This window comes from Sprattus sprattus, assembly GCF_963457725.1.
Source record: "Sprattus sprattus genome assembly, chromosome: 1".
NCBI lineage: Eukaryota > Metazoa > Chordata > Actinopteri > Clupeiformes > Clupeidae > Sprattus > Sprattus sprattus.
In genome coordinates this window covers 55,682,998-55,697,839 of record NC_137920.1, presented here as the reverse complement: position 1 = coordinate 55,697,839, position 14,842 = coordinate 55,682,998, and the positions used below count along the sequence as shown (strand labels likewise).

Genomic DNA, 14,842 nt, shown 5'->3' with positions numbered 1-14,842 from the left:
GCACCAGAACATGTGAACTCCTGTCAGATTAAAGTGTAACCGCACCAGAACATGTGAACTCCTGTCAGATTAAAGTGTAACCGCACCAGAACATGTGAACTCCTGTCAGATTAAAGTGTAACCGCACCAGAACATGTGCTTTTGAGCTGCAAACTAAATTATATGACTCAACTTTGATGGAACACAGCAATACTGGTGTTAACATTGCCAAATTTCTTATATTTATAAACATCTGCATTTTATACGTTGAAAAAGGCTCAACGCGCCACCTACTGTTTAAAGATCATCCTTAACCTTGCAATTTGATCCATATCTTCATCATGAAATGTATATACAAAAGGAATGTTACTGTCCTCTAATCGCCCGCTCTTTGTTGGTTTGGCTCAGAGCTGGGGGTGAAGTTACACTATAAGTTCGACGACTTGAAGTGTTGGGAAGAGGGGGCTGCGCACCTGTGCCCTCCTGACACACGCCACAGACACTTGATAACAATTTATACGTGCCAACACTCGGATGTAAAATCGCTTGTTTTCTGCCCTGACTTTTTGACAACAGCTAAGTTAGCTAGCTAATTCACTCAGCATTCAACTGCCTGTCTGCCCAGAGAGAAGCTGTACACGCGCCCCTTGAATCGGGTAGTGAATTGCGAAGTTTCAGTGACAGATGGGATGAAATGTAGTGTATGGATTGAGTGTAGTCTATGCATTGTGTGTGTAGATTGTGTTTCATAGATTTCATAGATCTGGCTACTTGGGTAACATCAGACACACATACAAACTCTGTGTATATTACGATCATTCACAATAAAATTTGAGGGCCGTACAAATTATGGAAGTTCACAGGGAACAATAAAACGGGAGGACTGTTGGCAGGTATGCCAAACACCAAAAATGATCCACTGTGTGCCAGTATTATTTTTGGGTCAAACAGTGTCCAGTTTTTTTGCATCCAGTCCAACACAGCGTACCAAACAGCACACTCTTCCTCAAAATCACAAAAAAAGTGGTATCTTTTCCTACAATGGATGAACAGAGATGTAAACACTGACAGAGACAGAGAACCCCATAGAATCAGGTGATTCATGACAGAGCTGTGAGACACCAGGCAAAGGATCATTCTAGCTTTACACTGTGGTCGTTTTCTTTTGCCTTTTTAGATTGTGTGCGGTGTTGTTCTGCTTATGGACGTGAGTTCCATTTCACTGACTTAAGAGAGTACTTAAGAGTAAGAGTGAACGTCACTTAACAATTAACATATCAATGCACACATCGTCCCGCAGTCCTTTCCTCCAATCCCCACGGCAAGTCACATATGACCAGCTCATGACTGTCTCACCACAATCATTTCACATACAGCATTCAGCTACAACATGCCCATTAAAATGAGGCTATGAAGAAAGCAGGAGCGTGCAGGTAAGGAGTGACCTGGTATGCAGTTTCATGGTAATGTAAGGTTAACAGTCTTAACAGTACTTAAAGTTTAATGATACTGGAGTCATAACTATGTACCCCCCTATGAAATGTGATGGTTGCACACCTTGTGAAATGGAATTGTTGCACCACATTATCTTACATAAGTGATCTCTCTTCTGCCTTTCACACGTATGGGATTATGCATATTTTGAGCAGCTATAACTCCAACCTAGTCTTATTCAGACGACTGATGTGTCGCCTGACAAGGGCCAGTGGCCTCAGTGCAATAGAAGGTAAATTCTTCTCTGTCCACCTCCCAGAACAAGCAAGAGAACAGTCATCCATTCATTCTTTTTTTTTGAGTCTGTTCATGTTAAGACACACATCAATCCACACCTACGACATACCTGAGGAAACAAACACTAGCTGGGGATGTGTGTGATGTGTGTGGCGAACATGGCTGGACACGTCCCTAAAAACACACTCGGAGGCGCCCAGTGGGAGTGCCGGCAGCCCCTCTTTTCAACACTCTGGCACTGCACGCAAACACACACACACACACACATACTAGCACAAGAGCCCTTCCCATGGTCCTCTTGTTCTTAGCTATTCTCTTTTGCTGAGCTCTCGTATCAGGCGGTCCAGACGACTTCTTCTCCTTCACGACAGGCTCGCTCAAAAGGTGTGCATGTGCCTCTGCATGTGCACGTACATGTGCAGGTTTGCAAACATATCCATGTGCACACGTGCACACATAGGAACACACACACACACACATGTTGAATATTAGATTAGCTCAATGCATTTGGATACATGGATGCCTTGCACAAGGAAAACCCAAGACCTCCTCCCATGTCCTGATTGCATGCAGTAGCTACCATTTGCAGTTTTTGAGATCATCTTCAAGTATGGCAGCACATGCACAATGCTGTTCTCATTCACACGTGATTGCATGGGTTCGCTCTTAGTGCATACTATTACGTTAGCTTTGATGTTAGATGACAGAATGGGTAGTGTTATGGCGATCAGTATCTTGTGTGTGTGTGTGTTTGTGTGTGTGTGTGTGTGTGTGTGAGAGAAAGAGAGAGAGAGTGTGTGTGTGTGTGTGTGTGTGTGACATGGCCCATTAGCTGACCATTTGGCTGACAAATCACAGGTTAGGCATCTTCTGCCCTCTGTAATGGCAACATTAGCAGCTGAGGGAAAAGCCCACCGAAGGACGCCTCCAAGGCATCTGAGCACCAGGAGACACACGGCAGAGAGAAGGACCGGCCGCCTCCAGGGTGATTCTAAGAGAGAGAGAGAGGTCATCCTCCGGGTCCTTCCGCAGCTGCATGCTGCCCGTGGATGTGCCCGTGTGTGCTGCTGCTGACTGCTGCTGCTTTGCTGCAGTAGGTGGGCCAAGACAGAGGGCTCCTGATGAATAGTTGATGAAAGCTTCCGGGCAGAAAGCAGAAGGGGGAATCTATTCACTCCACCAGCCTGCTACTTAAGGCAGCGTACCCTCCTCCATCCGGCCGCTCGCTCTTTCACTCTTTTTCTCACAACCGGAGCGACCACAATCTTCTCTGAGCACAAATACATCTCCCAACGTTCCCTCAACAAATCCAGGCTGTAACAGGGCTCATTCGGCACCCCTGTAGACAGTGATATTTCTTATTGGCGGGAACGACTAGAGGGGGAAAGTCCTGCACAGACGAGTCTCGACCCCCGGGATGGACCCGTAACAGCTCTAAGGCTATGAGGCCCCATCTTTCACTCTGTCCGGCGGTGATGATGAGCGTTTAAAACCTCTTACCTGGCAGGCCATCCTTGGAGAACTCTGACACACAACACTGGAGCACATTCATTATTCACCAACGGCACAGAGACAGCCAGCGGGGCCAAAGATCAGCCTCCACGCTCTCCCCCGCAAAGTGGCAGAGCAGAGGCTCACACAGGGAGTCTCTGTGCTAACGGTTGCACTGGAGGGCTGCAGCAATCGTGTACTGTTTTATCTCACACACATAAATATGTGCATCTGCATATTGATGTCAGAAATACTAGTTAGCCTACTGTGAACGAGGGTCGCGAATCCATGACTAAAAGTGCCTTCACTGAAACTGGTCAGCTCACATTAACCTGATCTCATCCATCTACTGAGCACATACCTTTCTAAATCCAAAAGGGACTTTCTGCTAAAAGCCATGGTAACTGTAGAAGGTTTTAAACAATGTTTCAGTGGATTGAGGTATCCATTTCCATTAAGTTGGAGTGAGCTGAAGGCCGAATAGAAAGCACAGGTTGGCACAAACAGGAAGCACTAATGAGAGACTAATACGAAACTTCTGCTCCATGCTGCCACCCCCTTCGTCTCCACCCCCTGACCAAACATATGCAGGACCTTACAGTTTATTTTCCTGTTCAGGGTCCACTGGCAGAGACATGGGGTGGGTCAGGAACAACATTGGCCAGATTGTCTGTTGTGATAGCTAGCCACAGTGAAAACTCCTGCAGCCATGTCAGTGTTGAACACATAAACTACTACTCTGCTCTGTTCTGCTCTGCAAATGCTTAACGTATACGCTGAGGACAAGGGCCAGTTCCTGACATTCAGAAATGCAAATGTGCTGCTCGTGTCCATAATTATTATTATTATTTTTGTTTTCTCCCTTACCAGACCCCTGTGATACAGGCTAATGTGAAGAGCACCCACAGCTCTGTGTTGCGCCCAGAGCCCAGTTTAAACCCAGCGGTCTGCTCAACTCTGCAGTTCAAAGGTCCCCTTTCTGGATATGCAATGCAATGGTGAAAAAGCCTGCGAGGAATCTGAAGTATAAGTGGAAAGTTTCCCAGTGGTGCCTACTGCCGAACATGTGGTAAACTCTTCATCAGAGCGACTCCTCTTGGCCAGCATCTCCATTTCACCGTGTTTCAGGGGTGGATGCAAAGGCAGAAAGAAACACCCTCCACATTTGAGAATGACTCAAAAATATGCAGCCCCTAAAGAGTTATTCATGAGTTGCATGACAGATGACGAGAGACAATGAAGCTCCAGGCTGAGGCTACAACTACTGAGAGAGGTAACTACCTCATGCCTCTTTGTCATTCCTGTGGGATGATCTCGTTTTTTTGGGGGCGAATTCTGGATCACTTAGAATCCTGCTCATATACTGCCTCTATGTGGTGAATCTGATGCATTTTCCACTGGGTGCAACATTCCGTTGCACTGTGGAGAAATACACTGTTCAAAAGGAAATTAAAGAGACATTTTATATAGATATTTTACATTTTCTATACCTCTGAATGTGGCAATATTTTATAGATTTGATTTCTTTCAAATATTCCTAGTGGTTCAATATTTAAGTAATATGAAGAACTGCTTAACGTTTCACAAATGTGGAGAATGTGTTTACATTTGGGATTTTAGATTTTATAAATACGAATTTCTAAATAGCTATTATACTTGTGAACTTGCACGACTTCGGTCAGGAAGGTACAATTCTATATATAACATTCAGATTAGCCTTTCCATTAGCCTGAACATCTACTTTTGCTTTCAAATGCAGGCCAGCATATGGCAGCCGCCCCACAAGCTCTGTGTTCTCCATGTCTTCCCCATCTTGGAGAGTGTGCTCTCAGCTTAATGAAGGTTCAGCGTGGCACACAACGCACAGCCTCAGAAACAGAAACACACCAGCATCTGTAAAATAAAAGCCCTAGCAGGCCCCCACCTGTTACAGTCTGAGACACTCAACACTGAATTTACTAGTCCTCAATTCCGTGGCATTACACGGGCTTGCCCCCTTATCCTCCATAGCCTCTTCTAACCCCTCACCTCCCAAGAGGCACGCCGCACGGCTCATCCCTCAATTTATGGAGGTGCAGACCGCAGGAGACTGCTATGCTATGCCTGTTTCTCCTCAGCAGCGCTCACATGATCACTGCTGATGTTGGCTAATGAAAAAACGAGCTGTCTGATGTAAAATACCCAGCCATATGGCGTATGCCTTTAAATATTAAACATTGCTATGCTGGTGGTGAAGAGAGTGAAAAATATGATGGATGGTATAATTATCTTTATAACAGCTATAGCAGTAATAATACTAGCACTTGTGGTTGTAGTAAAACAGCTGATTAAATTACATTGTGCAACAATCACACGCAAGCGAGATTTAAGAGCAAAGTATTGAGTTTATAATAACAGGGACTATCTTTCCCCTATGACTCTGTCGGCTAACATGGGATGTGAGCGTATCCTGGTTGGGGGAATGGGACCAACAAAAACGGTAAAAGATACGTCAGAAAACACATAGTCAGTATCAGCCTACATGTCATTCAGAAAAGTCAGCTTAAAACCTTTTATTTCTCTTTAAAAGGTATAAACAGGATTGTACGTTGGCAGAAAAACATGCCTGTAGTAAATTCTACTGCCATGCAAAAGACTCCACTCCATACATGGAGGCTCAAATAGATAAATATTGTGGCAAGCTGTCAGGGTCAGATTTATCATTGAAGGCTGAGTTTAATCTAAGATGGCTGCACATTGTCTCAACTGTAATAAACCTGAGAACACGAGGCCGTTTTCTTGTGCCTTTGGAATGAGTGCTTTAGTAATCTATTGAAACTACATCGAGCCGCTGCACACAAGAAGTGCTGACTAGAAAATCAATGCCTGCAATTCAAATGTGACACTGCATTTAGAGCCAGAAATAATTTGCTCAATGAGAAAGAAATCTCCACCTCTTTCAGTCTTCAGCCATTCTGCAATGTAGCCTCACCCATTTAATATTTGCTACAGACTGCACTCTGCTTCCTGAAAGCAGTCCATCTCCACGGTGACCTAAACCACAGAAACTATGACACAGATACAGAGTCTGTGTCTTCTTGGCTGTGGAAGTTTACTTCATCTACTTATATGAACTTATTTCTGATCAAAGATTTTTACATTTAAGGGAATCGGATCAATATCAGATAATGATTAAAAAAACATCTATGGCAAAAAAACAATTACACAGGACCTGCGAAACAATCAAAACTGTTCCCAGCAACAAAAACAGTATGTTGAAGATTTGACTGGTTTGCGATCATATAACCCTACGACAAAATCATCACTGTGCAGATGACATCGTTACCCTGCATCACTTATCTCCTTACTGGGGCACCTTAATGTAGCTCAAGTGGTAAAGGAACGGTGCCACACACACACACACACACACACACACACACACACACACACACACACACACACACACACACACACACACACACACACACACACACACACACACACACACACACACACACACACACACACATACACACATACACACTAACACAGACCCTCTGTGTACATTGTTTTAGATGGAAGAATTAGTCAAGGTAAAAAAAATGCGTACCAGTGGCCTTGTGGTCAGCTGTCTTTGATCGGTAACTGATGTGAAGTCCTACTTATGTCTGAAGTCATGGTGGCCAGCCACGGAGCATGACACAGAGCTAGGCTGGCACATCTCCCCCCTTAGGTGCCTCAAAACAAGCCGAGGAACAGCACTTCCTTTGATAGCACGCAGACGCAGACCAGAGACACGAGTCAAAGCTTTGAAACGAGTTTGAAAGACAGCAGATGACTAGGAGAAGTGACGAACCAAGTACAAGCATCATTCACCCACCCGGGGGAAGTGCGCTATGAACCATCCATACAAAAGAGCTAAGAGGCTAATCGCTTGAAAACATGTTTCAAGAGTCGACACGTGCTACGCTTCACTCGCATTCCCGCAGGTGCTAATACATTCACAACATGTTTAAAACCGGAAACAGAAGGATCCAAGTGGCAAACATGTTCAAATCTGTGTAAAAGGCCGTCAAACTGAGGAAGTATGAAGCATAAAGCCTAAGCCACAAAAAAGCAGAATGTTTTATTTGTCTGTCTTACAAACTTATTTGTATGTGGTGCATCCATAGCTATAGCTGCAGTACATAAAGGTACTGTGTTTTTTTTGCCAAACTATCAATTGGTTAGATTATACATTATCGGTTATCAATACAAAATAACTATTATGACTTTGAGTCAGGTAAAATATATAATGAGTAAGCATACTAATGCTGTTCCATTTTCTTGTGATGTTTCATGATGATAATTTCACTGGTGTTAACAACTCGAGTGCAACTCTTAACAATTCTTTGTGAATTATCAGGGATAAGTATCACATACCTTGGTTTTATATGTACAGTCATATAATGTAAGCCAAAAATTTGAGAAATGAATATTAGAAATATGTTGAGAAATCTTTCTACCTCCCCCAATGAAAGGCTTTTATCTAGCATTGGGCCTTTACTAAAGAATAACTATGCTGATCACAAAAGGCATCACAGCCTTGAGCTGGTCCTCAAAAAATGTCCAGATTTCTCAGTGCTTTTAGGTATGTACAGAGATTATTTCAACCATCCAGTCCTCACTGATGTCTTGCATTAAGAAACCATTGGCATCAAGATGCCTTTTACTTAGACACTTAGGGCCTCATTTACTAACATTTGCGAGCGCAGCGTAAATAGCGCCTTTGCCAAACCCCATATAGTGCACAATGCGTTTCCGCATTTTGCATAGTATTTATCAAACAGGAACCTCATCGCGTAATCAGCGCCTTACTCCGCCCTCTAGTGTTATAAGCTCGCCGCTAATATAGGGGAGAATGTGCCTGCATGTTCCAGCCACCATAGATGATGAGTTAGAATTAGAATTAGAATTAGAGCTTTTGGTTCACGAGGTTACAGCAAACTTAGACACCGTCCACACTAACCCTAACTAACAGGGGAAACAGATGTTTCGACCTTCGGTTGCAATGGCACTGGGGGTAGCTTGCGCTCGAGAGGCTATAACGTCAAAATAAACATGGAGGGTGAAATTAATATGCTGCTCTGTCTCTACAATTTACTTAGTTTAATTAGTGTTCTTCAGGTGAAAATACTTTTCCTGAATAGATATGTGTACGCAGAAGGCGGTGTGCTTGAACGATGGGGGGAAAGGGCGAAGAAGATGGTTTAAACCATACATGGAGCAGCGATTCTTGGTAAGACCTGGCCGAACAGCTAGCTGGTGGGACCATTTTTTATATGCCTATATTAAATGATTTATCAAATATAAACATTTAAACAAATTACATTTCTGTAATATTTCGACCTGTATCCCCATCCAAAACCCTGATGTTCCTATATATTTTTTTTTTAATGAATTGCGTTAAATTTCTCGAACGCACCTAGTTTTCATTTAGCAGCTGATATGTCATGCTAAAACACCTCTTGTTTCATTACAAACGGGACAGACCTGGTTTAGACCTCCTTTTATGGGGCTGAGAATTCTCACGCAAATTAAAGACCCGCTCTCGTTAGGCAGTCTTAGTAAATACCATGGAATATATAATTAGGCACACTTTACACATCTCCTCCCATCTTTTTGCGGCAAACACGCACCCTCCCTTAAACCCTCCCATTTATGCATATGTATAAGACGGGAGGCGCAACTTGCCTCTATCCGCTTCAGCGGCAGGCAATCTGTGATTTTAACTAAGTGAGCCTCGTTTGTAAATACGGTTCCATGTCTTTACCCGCATATTGCGTAGAAATTATGCCTGAAGTGGGCGCAATTCTGTTAGTAAATCTGGCCCTTAGTGTGTTACCAGTACAATTGGTAAAAAATGACCAAATAATACTCTTCTCCATCAAAGTTCTTTCAAAATCCTTTTCATATTCGTTAAAGTGCATTATTTGTCTGTGTGTGTGTGTCTTCTTTTGCCATTGCCTCAACACTATATTAAAATTTTAACCTGGGACAGTGTGTGAAAACATGACCAACGTGATCAACCTAAATCAATCATTGTCATGGATCACCAGGATCAATACCTAACCCTATCTGGGTATTCTACTGTCAGTAAGGGCCTAAACAACTCTCTGAGCTGCCAACTGAAGACCTAACCCTCTTTGCTGATAACAACTGAACATGCTGAAGTAGACAAGGAGCACAGCGTGTTAAACATAAAGGAGCTCTCATAAAAGGCATGCCATGAAAAGAATCGTTAAAAGATCCAGGATTTGGCTGTGTCGTGCTTACAATTTAGACATTAGACACACACATTCTTGCCACAATATGCCACTGCACAAAGTGTGAATCTCACATTCTGATGTATGCTGACACAATCGGGCGAGAAGGAATTGGCAGAAACACTGACACGTTCAGAGCCAGGGATTTCAGATGCTCTTCCTGTGGTAACTGCCAGAAAATACAATTCATAAGAGAATACTCTGACTAGCCTGTACCAGACCTCATATTCCCCTTACAACCAGAGATACAAGACCTATCGCACTGTGCTGCAATGATAAATGTCTTCTTCGCATGGGAAGGCCATCTATTAAAGGACCATAGCTTTTGGGCCAAATTCTGGTTGCACTGAGCGGCAAGGATTGCCGCTGACTAGATCCCAAATGAGTTCAATCATATTTAAACGAAAATCTCTGTTTGTCTGGAGAATGTGGGTGTGGGAGTGGGAGTGCGGTGGAGAGATACAGCACAGGAACTAGGCCAGCCTTCATGCACCTTCTTTAGTTGCCTGCAGCTGAAGAACACCATAAGCTTTACTGCAGTCAAAGCCAACTTACATGTTAACACCGCTCTCATTCTCCAACAAGCATCCTATCTCCAAAACAGTGTTCAAACCTAGGAGAGGAAAATGGAGCAGTTCAACTCAATCGTTTTCAGATCTTACACAAAGCAATGTCAAAAACAGCTAATTACATTAGCCAATGCTTTTCTAAACATGTTTCATCTACATTTAATCATATTAAAGGTTAATTAAAAGGACTTGCTCTGCACCAGCACACGCCCATTCAATAGCATATAATGCCATGCCATTTGTGCACCTCTCTTTAGAAAACAGCTTCCAAGATTCCTCTTTGAGATGTACTAAAGCACAGCGTGCCAGACATACGCCACTTTTTTCTGCCATGAAAATGGGTCCTTCCCTCAGTGCACGTCCATCAACAGCTGTTATTCCCGTCCTGTGTCATGTCGTGGTGCCAGAGCTTCCTCTCAATATAGTGCCATTAAAGCCACGGGCAAAATCCTGGACGCCTCTTCTTTTGCAGCTGTGACCTCCCCGTTACACGGATGGGGGCAAGTGAGCCTTTGACAAACAAAAACAGTGCTTGGATGTCTACATTCCCTCTGCAAAACCCTAAAAAATAGGCTATTTATTTCACCCTGTCAAAGTAAATATCGCAATCACACAATAGGAACACCTTTAATAAGATGCTAAGACATGAGTGACCTATTCAGCGAAAGAAACACAACCTTACGGTAAGAAATGTTTTCCCCTACTAAGGCAGGCCTACAAACACACACACACACACACACAAACACACACACAAAACAACACAACATGTATTCCAGTGTCTTGAATGTGTGCTTATGCTCCAGAAGAAACAAAAACTAGAATCCAATCCAAACTGCTTCACACTCTAAGCTCACTGAGTTATTTGGGAAGAAAAAGAAATACATTTGTATCCACCAGATATAAGCCAGTGAGACGATCTGTCATTTCTGACACTGCTGGGTGTGAAAGGCCCATGTCTATCGGTCCATACGGAGATGACAACAGACAACCTTTGACCCTTGAATAGATCTGGGCATGATCCGGCCCTGATCTGGCAAATAATCATTCATTCATTCATTCATTCAGGTGCTATCTGGGAAATAATCAACATAGGAGGGAAAACCAGACAACAAACATCTGAGATCTGAGAGATTCATAATGTCCATATGAGTCTCTTACTTAATATAAAACACACCCAATACATACACTCTTTAAAAATTTTCAATTCCCAGTTCACCAAGAATAAACAAAAGCATTTCAACTCGCCATGGCCTATGCCTGTCAAATATGGAGTGTTTCCAAGTTCTCTGTCCACGCCATTTTACAGCACCCTGGACAGCGAAATGTTAAAGTTGTTCTCAAACGCTCGATCTACTGCCTGTGCCTCTCCAGCGACGCCTCTCTCACTGTACTTGGAGATAGGACTACTGATTGAACACGTTTAGTATTCCACATAGTCTCAGTCGCCAGCTTAGTGAGATCACTGCAATGGGGGTGCAATTGCACTTTTTTTCTTCGAGGACAGTGATAAGGACCACATTTAATATCAACTTACATGTGGTAGCACGGTTCTACAAGGCATAAGGAAACATTCTCCCAAAAGTATGACGTTTATTGGAACCTATATAAATATTCAACTTGAAACCTGTTAAACTCATAAACTCCTTAGGTCCGAAACACGTTCGCTGTGCACAAGTTTGGTTAATGCCACAACGTCGTCTCTAAGTTTCACAAAACGGTGAGGCTTGTTCTCAGTAGAGTTAATAGGTTAGATTTTAAGCACACCGGTTCCTTGTAAGGTTTGTTATGTAAGGTAGATTGATAGTTAGACCGATCGATAGATAGATAGATGAGTAAATATAAAGATGTAGACGCAGTGTTGCATCACAATAACAAAAATCAATTAGGGCCACAAGCAGGAAATAAGCCTTCTCTTGCTCTTACCTTGTGTGTGTGTGTGTGTGTGTGTGTGTGTGTGTGTGTGTGTGTGTGTGTGTGTTTGTGTGTGTGTGTGTGTGTGTATCTATTCGTGTGCACGAGCTCGTGCGGCGCATGCTTGTGTTTGTGTGCCTGAATGTATCTGTGTATGTAAATGCCTGTGCAGCTATGTGCAATATGGCATCATGAAACCTATGTTGATCAAACCTGTGATTAATGCGTTAGATTAATGAAGGTGTTACTTCTTCATGTTAAGTGTGTTTATATGGACAAAACCATAGCCATAAGATATTCAATGCCCGAAAAGGAAGACAGACCTGTCTTCATCAAAACCCACTCAAACCACCCAGGTGCCTGTTACTATCCGAAAACCCAGGCAGAGGTAAAGAATAAACTTACCGCAGTCCTCACATAAGATCCTTCCAACATCATTTTTTAGATTCTTCCCACTAGCATCTAGGGGTGCGAACGATGCCTTGAAAACCAAGGGCTCGTCGGTCGGGTCCATGAAAAAAATGTACTTGTGGTTCTTTTTCACTTTGGCGCACGGAGTCTCCGAGCTAAATTCCCCCACGGTGACGAGCTGCTCCCGCTCCAGACCCCCGCTGTTTCGCGGCCACACGTCCAGGACTTTGACATTCACACTGTACGGCTCCGCTGAGACGTTCAGAGGCGCGGACTGCACCTTGCCCTCGATCACCACGGTGGATTTGTGAGCCTGGTCCTGCAGGGAATTCAAACTCGGGGAGTAGCAGGCGAAGGAGACCCCGATGACCAGCATGGATAAATGTACTGAGTCAAGCCTCATGCCGCCTGCTTTGGCTCGGTGGTCGCTGGTCGCGTTGCGGCAGGGCTCTCTGGGCTGCGGGGCGATGGCGGTGGAGCTGGGTTGAAGAAAGATATCGCAAATAGGCTCCAGTAGCACGGCAGCGCGGCAGACCTTGCGTAAGTGTCCATGCCATCGGGATCCGCTGCTTTTTTCCAATAAATTTGCAATAGGGAAACACCAGCTAGGAACCGGAAACAGCGTAATGATGCTGTATTAAAATCCAGTCAGTTCATTCTGTTAAAATAGGTTCTAAATATGCATGGTTTTCATAGGTACTTTCCCTCCTCCATAGGCTGTTACACCGCCACACCAACCGCAAAACGCCGCCAGTCTATTTTGCCCCAAAATGCAGTCAAGTAAGCGCACGGCACAGCGCTAGATCTCTGAATCATTGGCTGCAGAGAAAATATGCGAAATACTGCAGTGCACAATTCGCGTCTTCTTACTAAAAGACGTACAATTTACTGTCCTCAGAAAGATGAGTGTTTTGTTAATCCAACATCTACACCGTCACGGCGTTTTCCTTCCCACTTGTCTACCCACCTCCCCTCCTACCAAACTGAAACATTAAAATTATTCAGGTTGAGGCTTCCGCACAAACAACAGATTTACAGTTGAAGCATGGTGGCGAACGCCGATGCACCGGCGAAAAGGTCTCTAAAGTATCCAAAGCGCGAACACATATCGCTCCATATCTCCCTGACAATAAATGTCCATGTTTGCACCCATACAACCACTAGAATCCGTCAGAGAAACGTATAACCCGACCCCCCCCCCCCCCCCCCCCTCTAAAACTGTCCACTCATTGTCAGTATCGGCGGAGTAGACAGCTCTCCGATGATTGCTGTTCCTGGGGCGAGGACTAACGTTGCGAAAACACAAGTACGTCCCTGACTCCACAGACGACAGTTTTGAATGAGTTTTTTGTCTCATTACATTATTGAATTATGCCCTGCATTCAGGTCACATTTACAGCTGTGCCTATAAAAAAAGATATCGAGGCGTTGCACCAATCGATTGATTTGGCACGCTCTAGGTTGTATTATTAGATCCATCAACGTTCCATCACGAATACAAAACAATTAAGTTACAAACGTTCTGCCGCATCCTTAGGTGTAGGCTATCATCATTCAATACGGTACGGAAGTTTTACAATAAAGTTATAGTTTTAGAGATTGAAGTTAATCTCAAATGCGTCTGGTTTGGTATACAGATATCCAACCCTCTCAGTGTATTAATGACGACTGGTTTGGGTTTTTAATTAATAAAGTAAATGAAATCCTCTTAATGTACATATGAGGTAAACCTGTGGCTATGCAGCCAAGTCTAAGTCAAACATTCACTAAGGGCGACACCTGCTGTTTCGGGTGCATTCTCACCACAGATAAACGTGTAAGGTCATAATACCGAACTGAATCAACCACGGATGGGTTTCCCAATAACGGTGTCTTACCGTTTTACGAACATACCTTACGAGCATACCTTACTACAGTTGTTTACTTTTCTATGCGTGTTTCCCAAACCACCAGTTCCCCTATAAGAAACCTCCCTGCGTATACCTTCAGATGCTGAATCCATGTTTCTGTAATCGATTATTGTCATTTACGTAGATTTGAGCATGCGTGAGATGTATATGATAAGCATGACTCAGATGGAGCACAGGTGATCATTATTAGAAGGAGCTTCAATAAGAAATACTCAATTACAGTCACAATTACAGTTACAATTACAAAGATCCCAAATAAGGCGACTATAGGCTAGATGTTACTTATACATTTGTAGTCATAAGGGATTACAAATCAACAGTCAATTCATTTATACTGATGTATTTTTATTTTTATTTAAAGACGTCCAGACACTAACACAAACATTAAGGCTCTAAAACGTTTGTTTTATCTGAAAAGGTTAAGGTAAGTTACATTTTAATCTTAAAAGGTTAATGTTAAGGTATAGCTAAGAGTGGTCCTGACCAAACTATCTCTTACAGATAGTATACTTAGCTAAGAATGTTTTGGGAAACACCTTGAGACGTCAAGGTACAA

At 43.3% G+C, this 14,842-nt stretch overlaps 1 protein-coding gene across 1 annotated transcript in view; it reads right to left on the bottom strand.

Annotated features, from left to right (window-relative positions):
• Positions 1–12,779, bottom strand: part of nrg2a (neuregulin 2a) — a gene marked incomplete at both ends in the record, with an annotated part of 65,359 nt that extends 52,580 nt beyond the window's left edge. The window contains one exon of the mRNA XM_080833418.1: positions 12,371–12,779. Within this exon, the coding sequence (XP_080689544.1) occupies positions 12,371–12,779 (409 nt within the window). The remainder of the gene's footprint in view (positions 1–12,370) is intronic.
• Between the last annotated feature and the right edge of the window lie 2,063 nt (positions 12,780–14,842).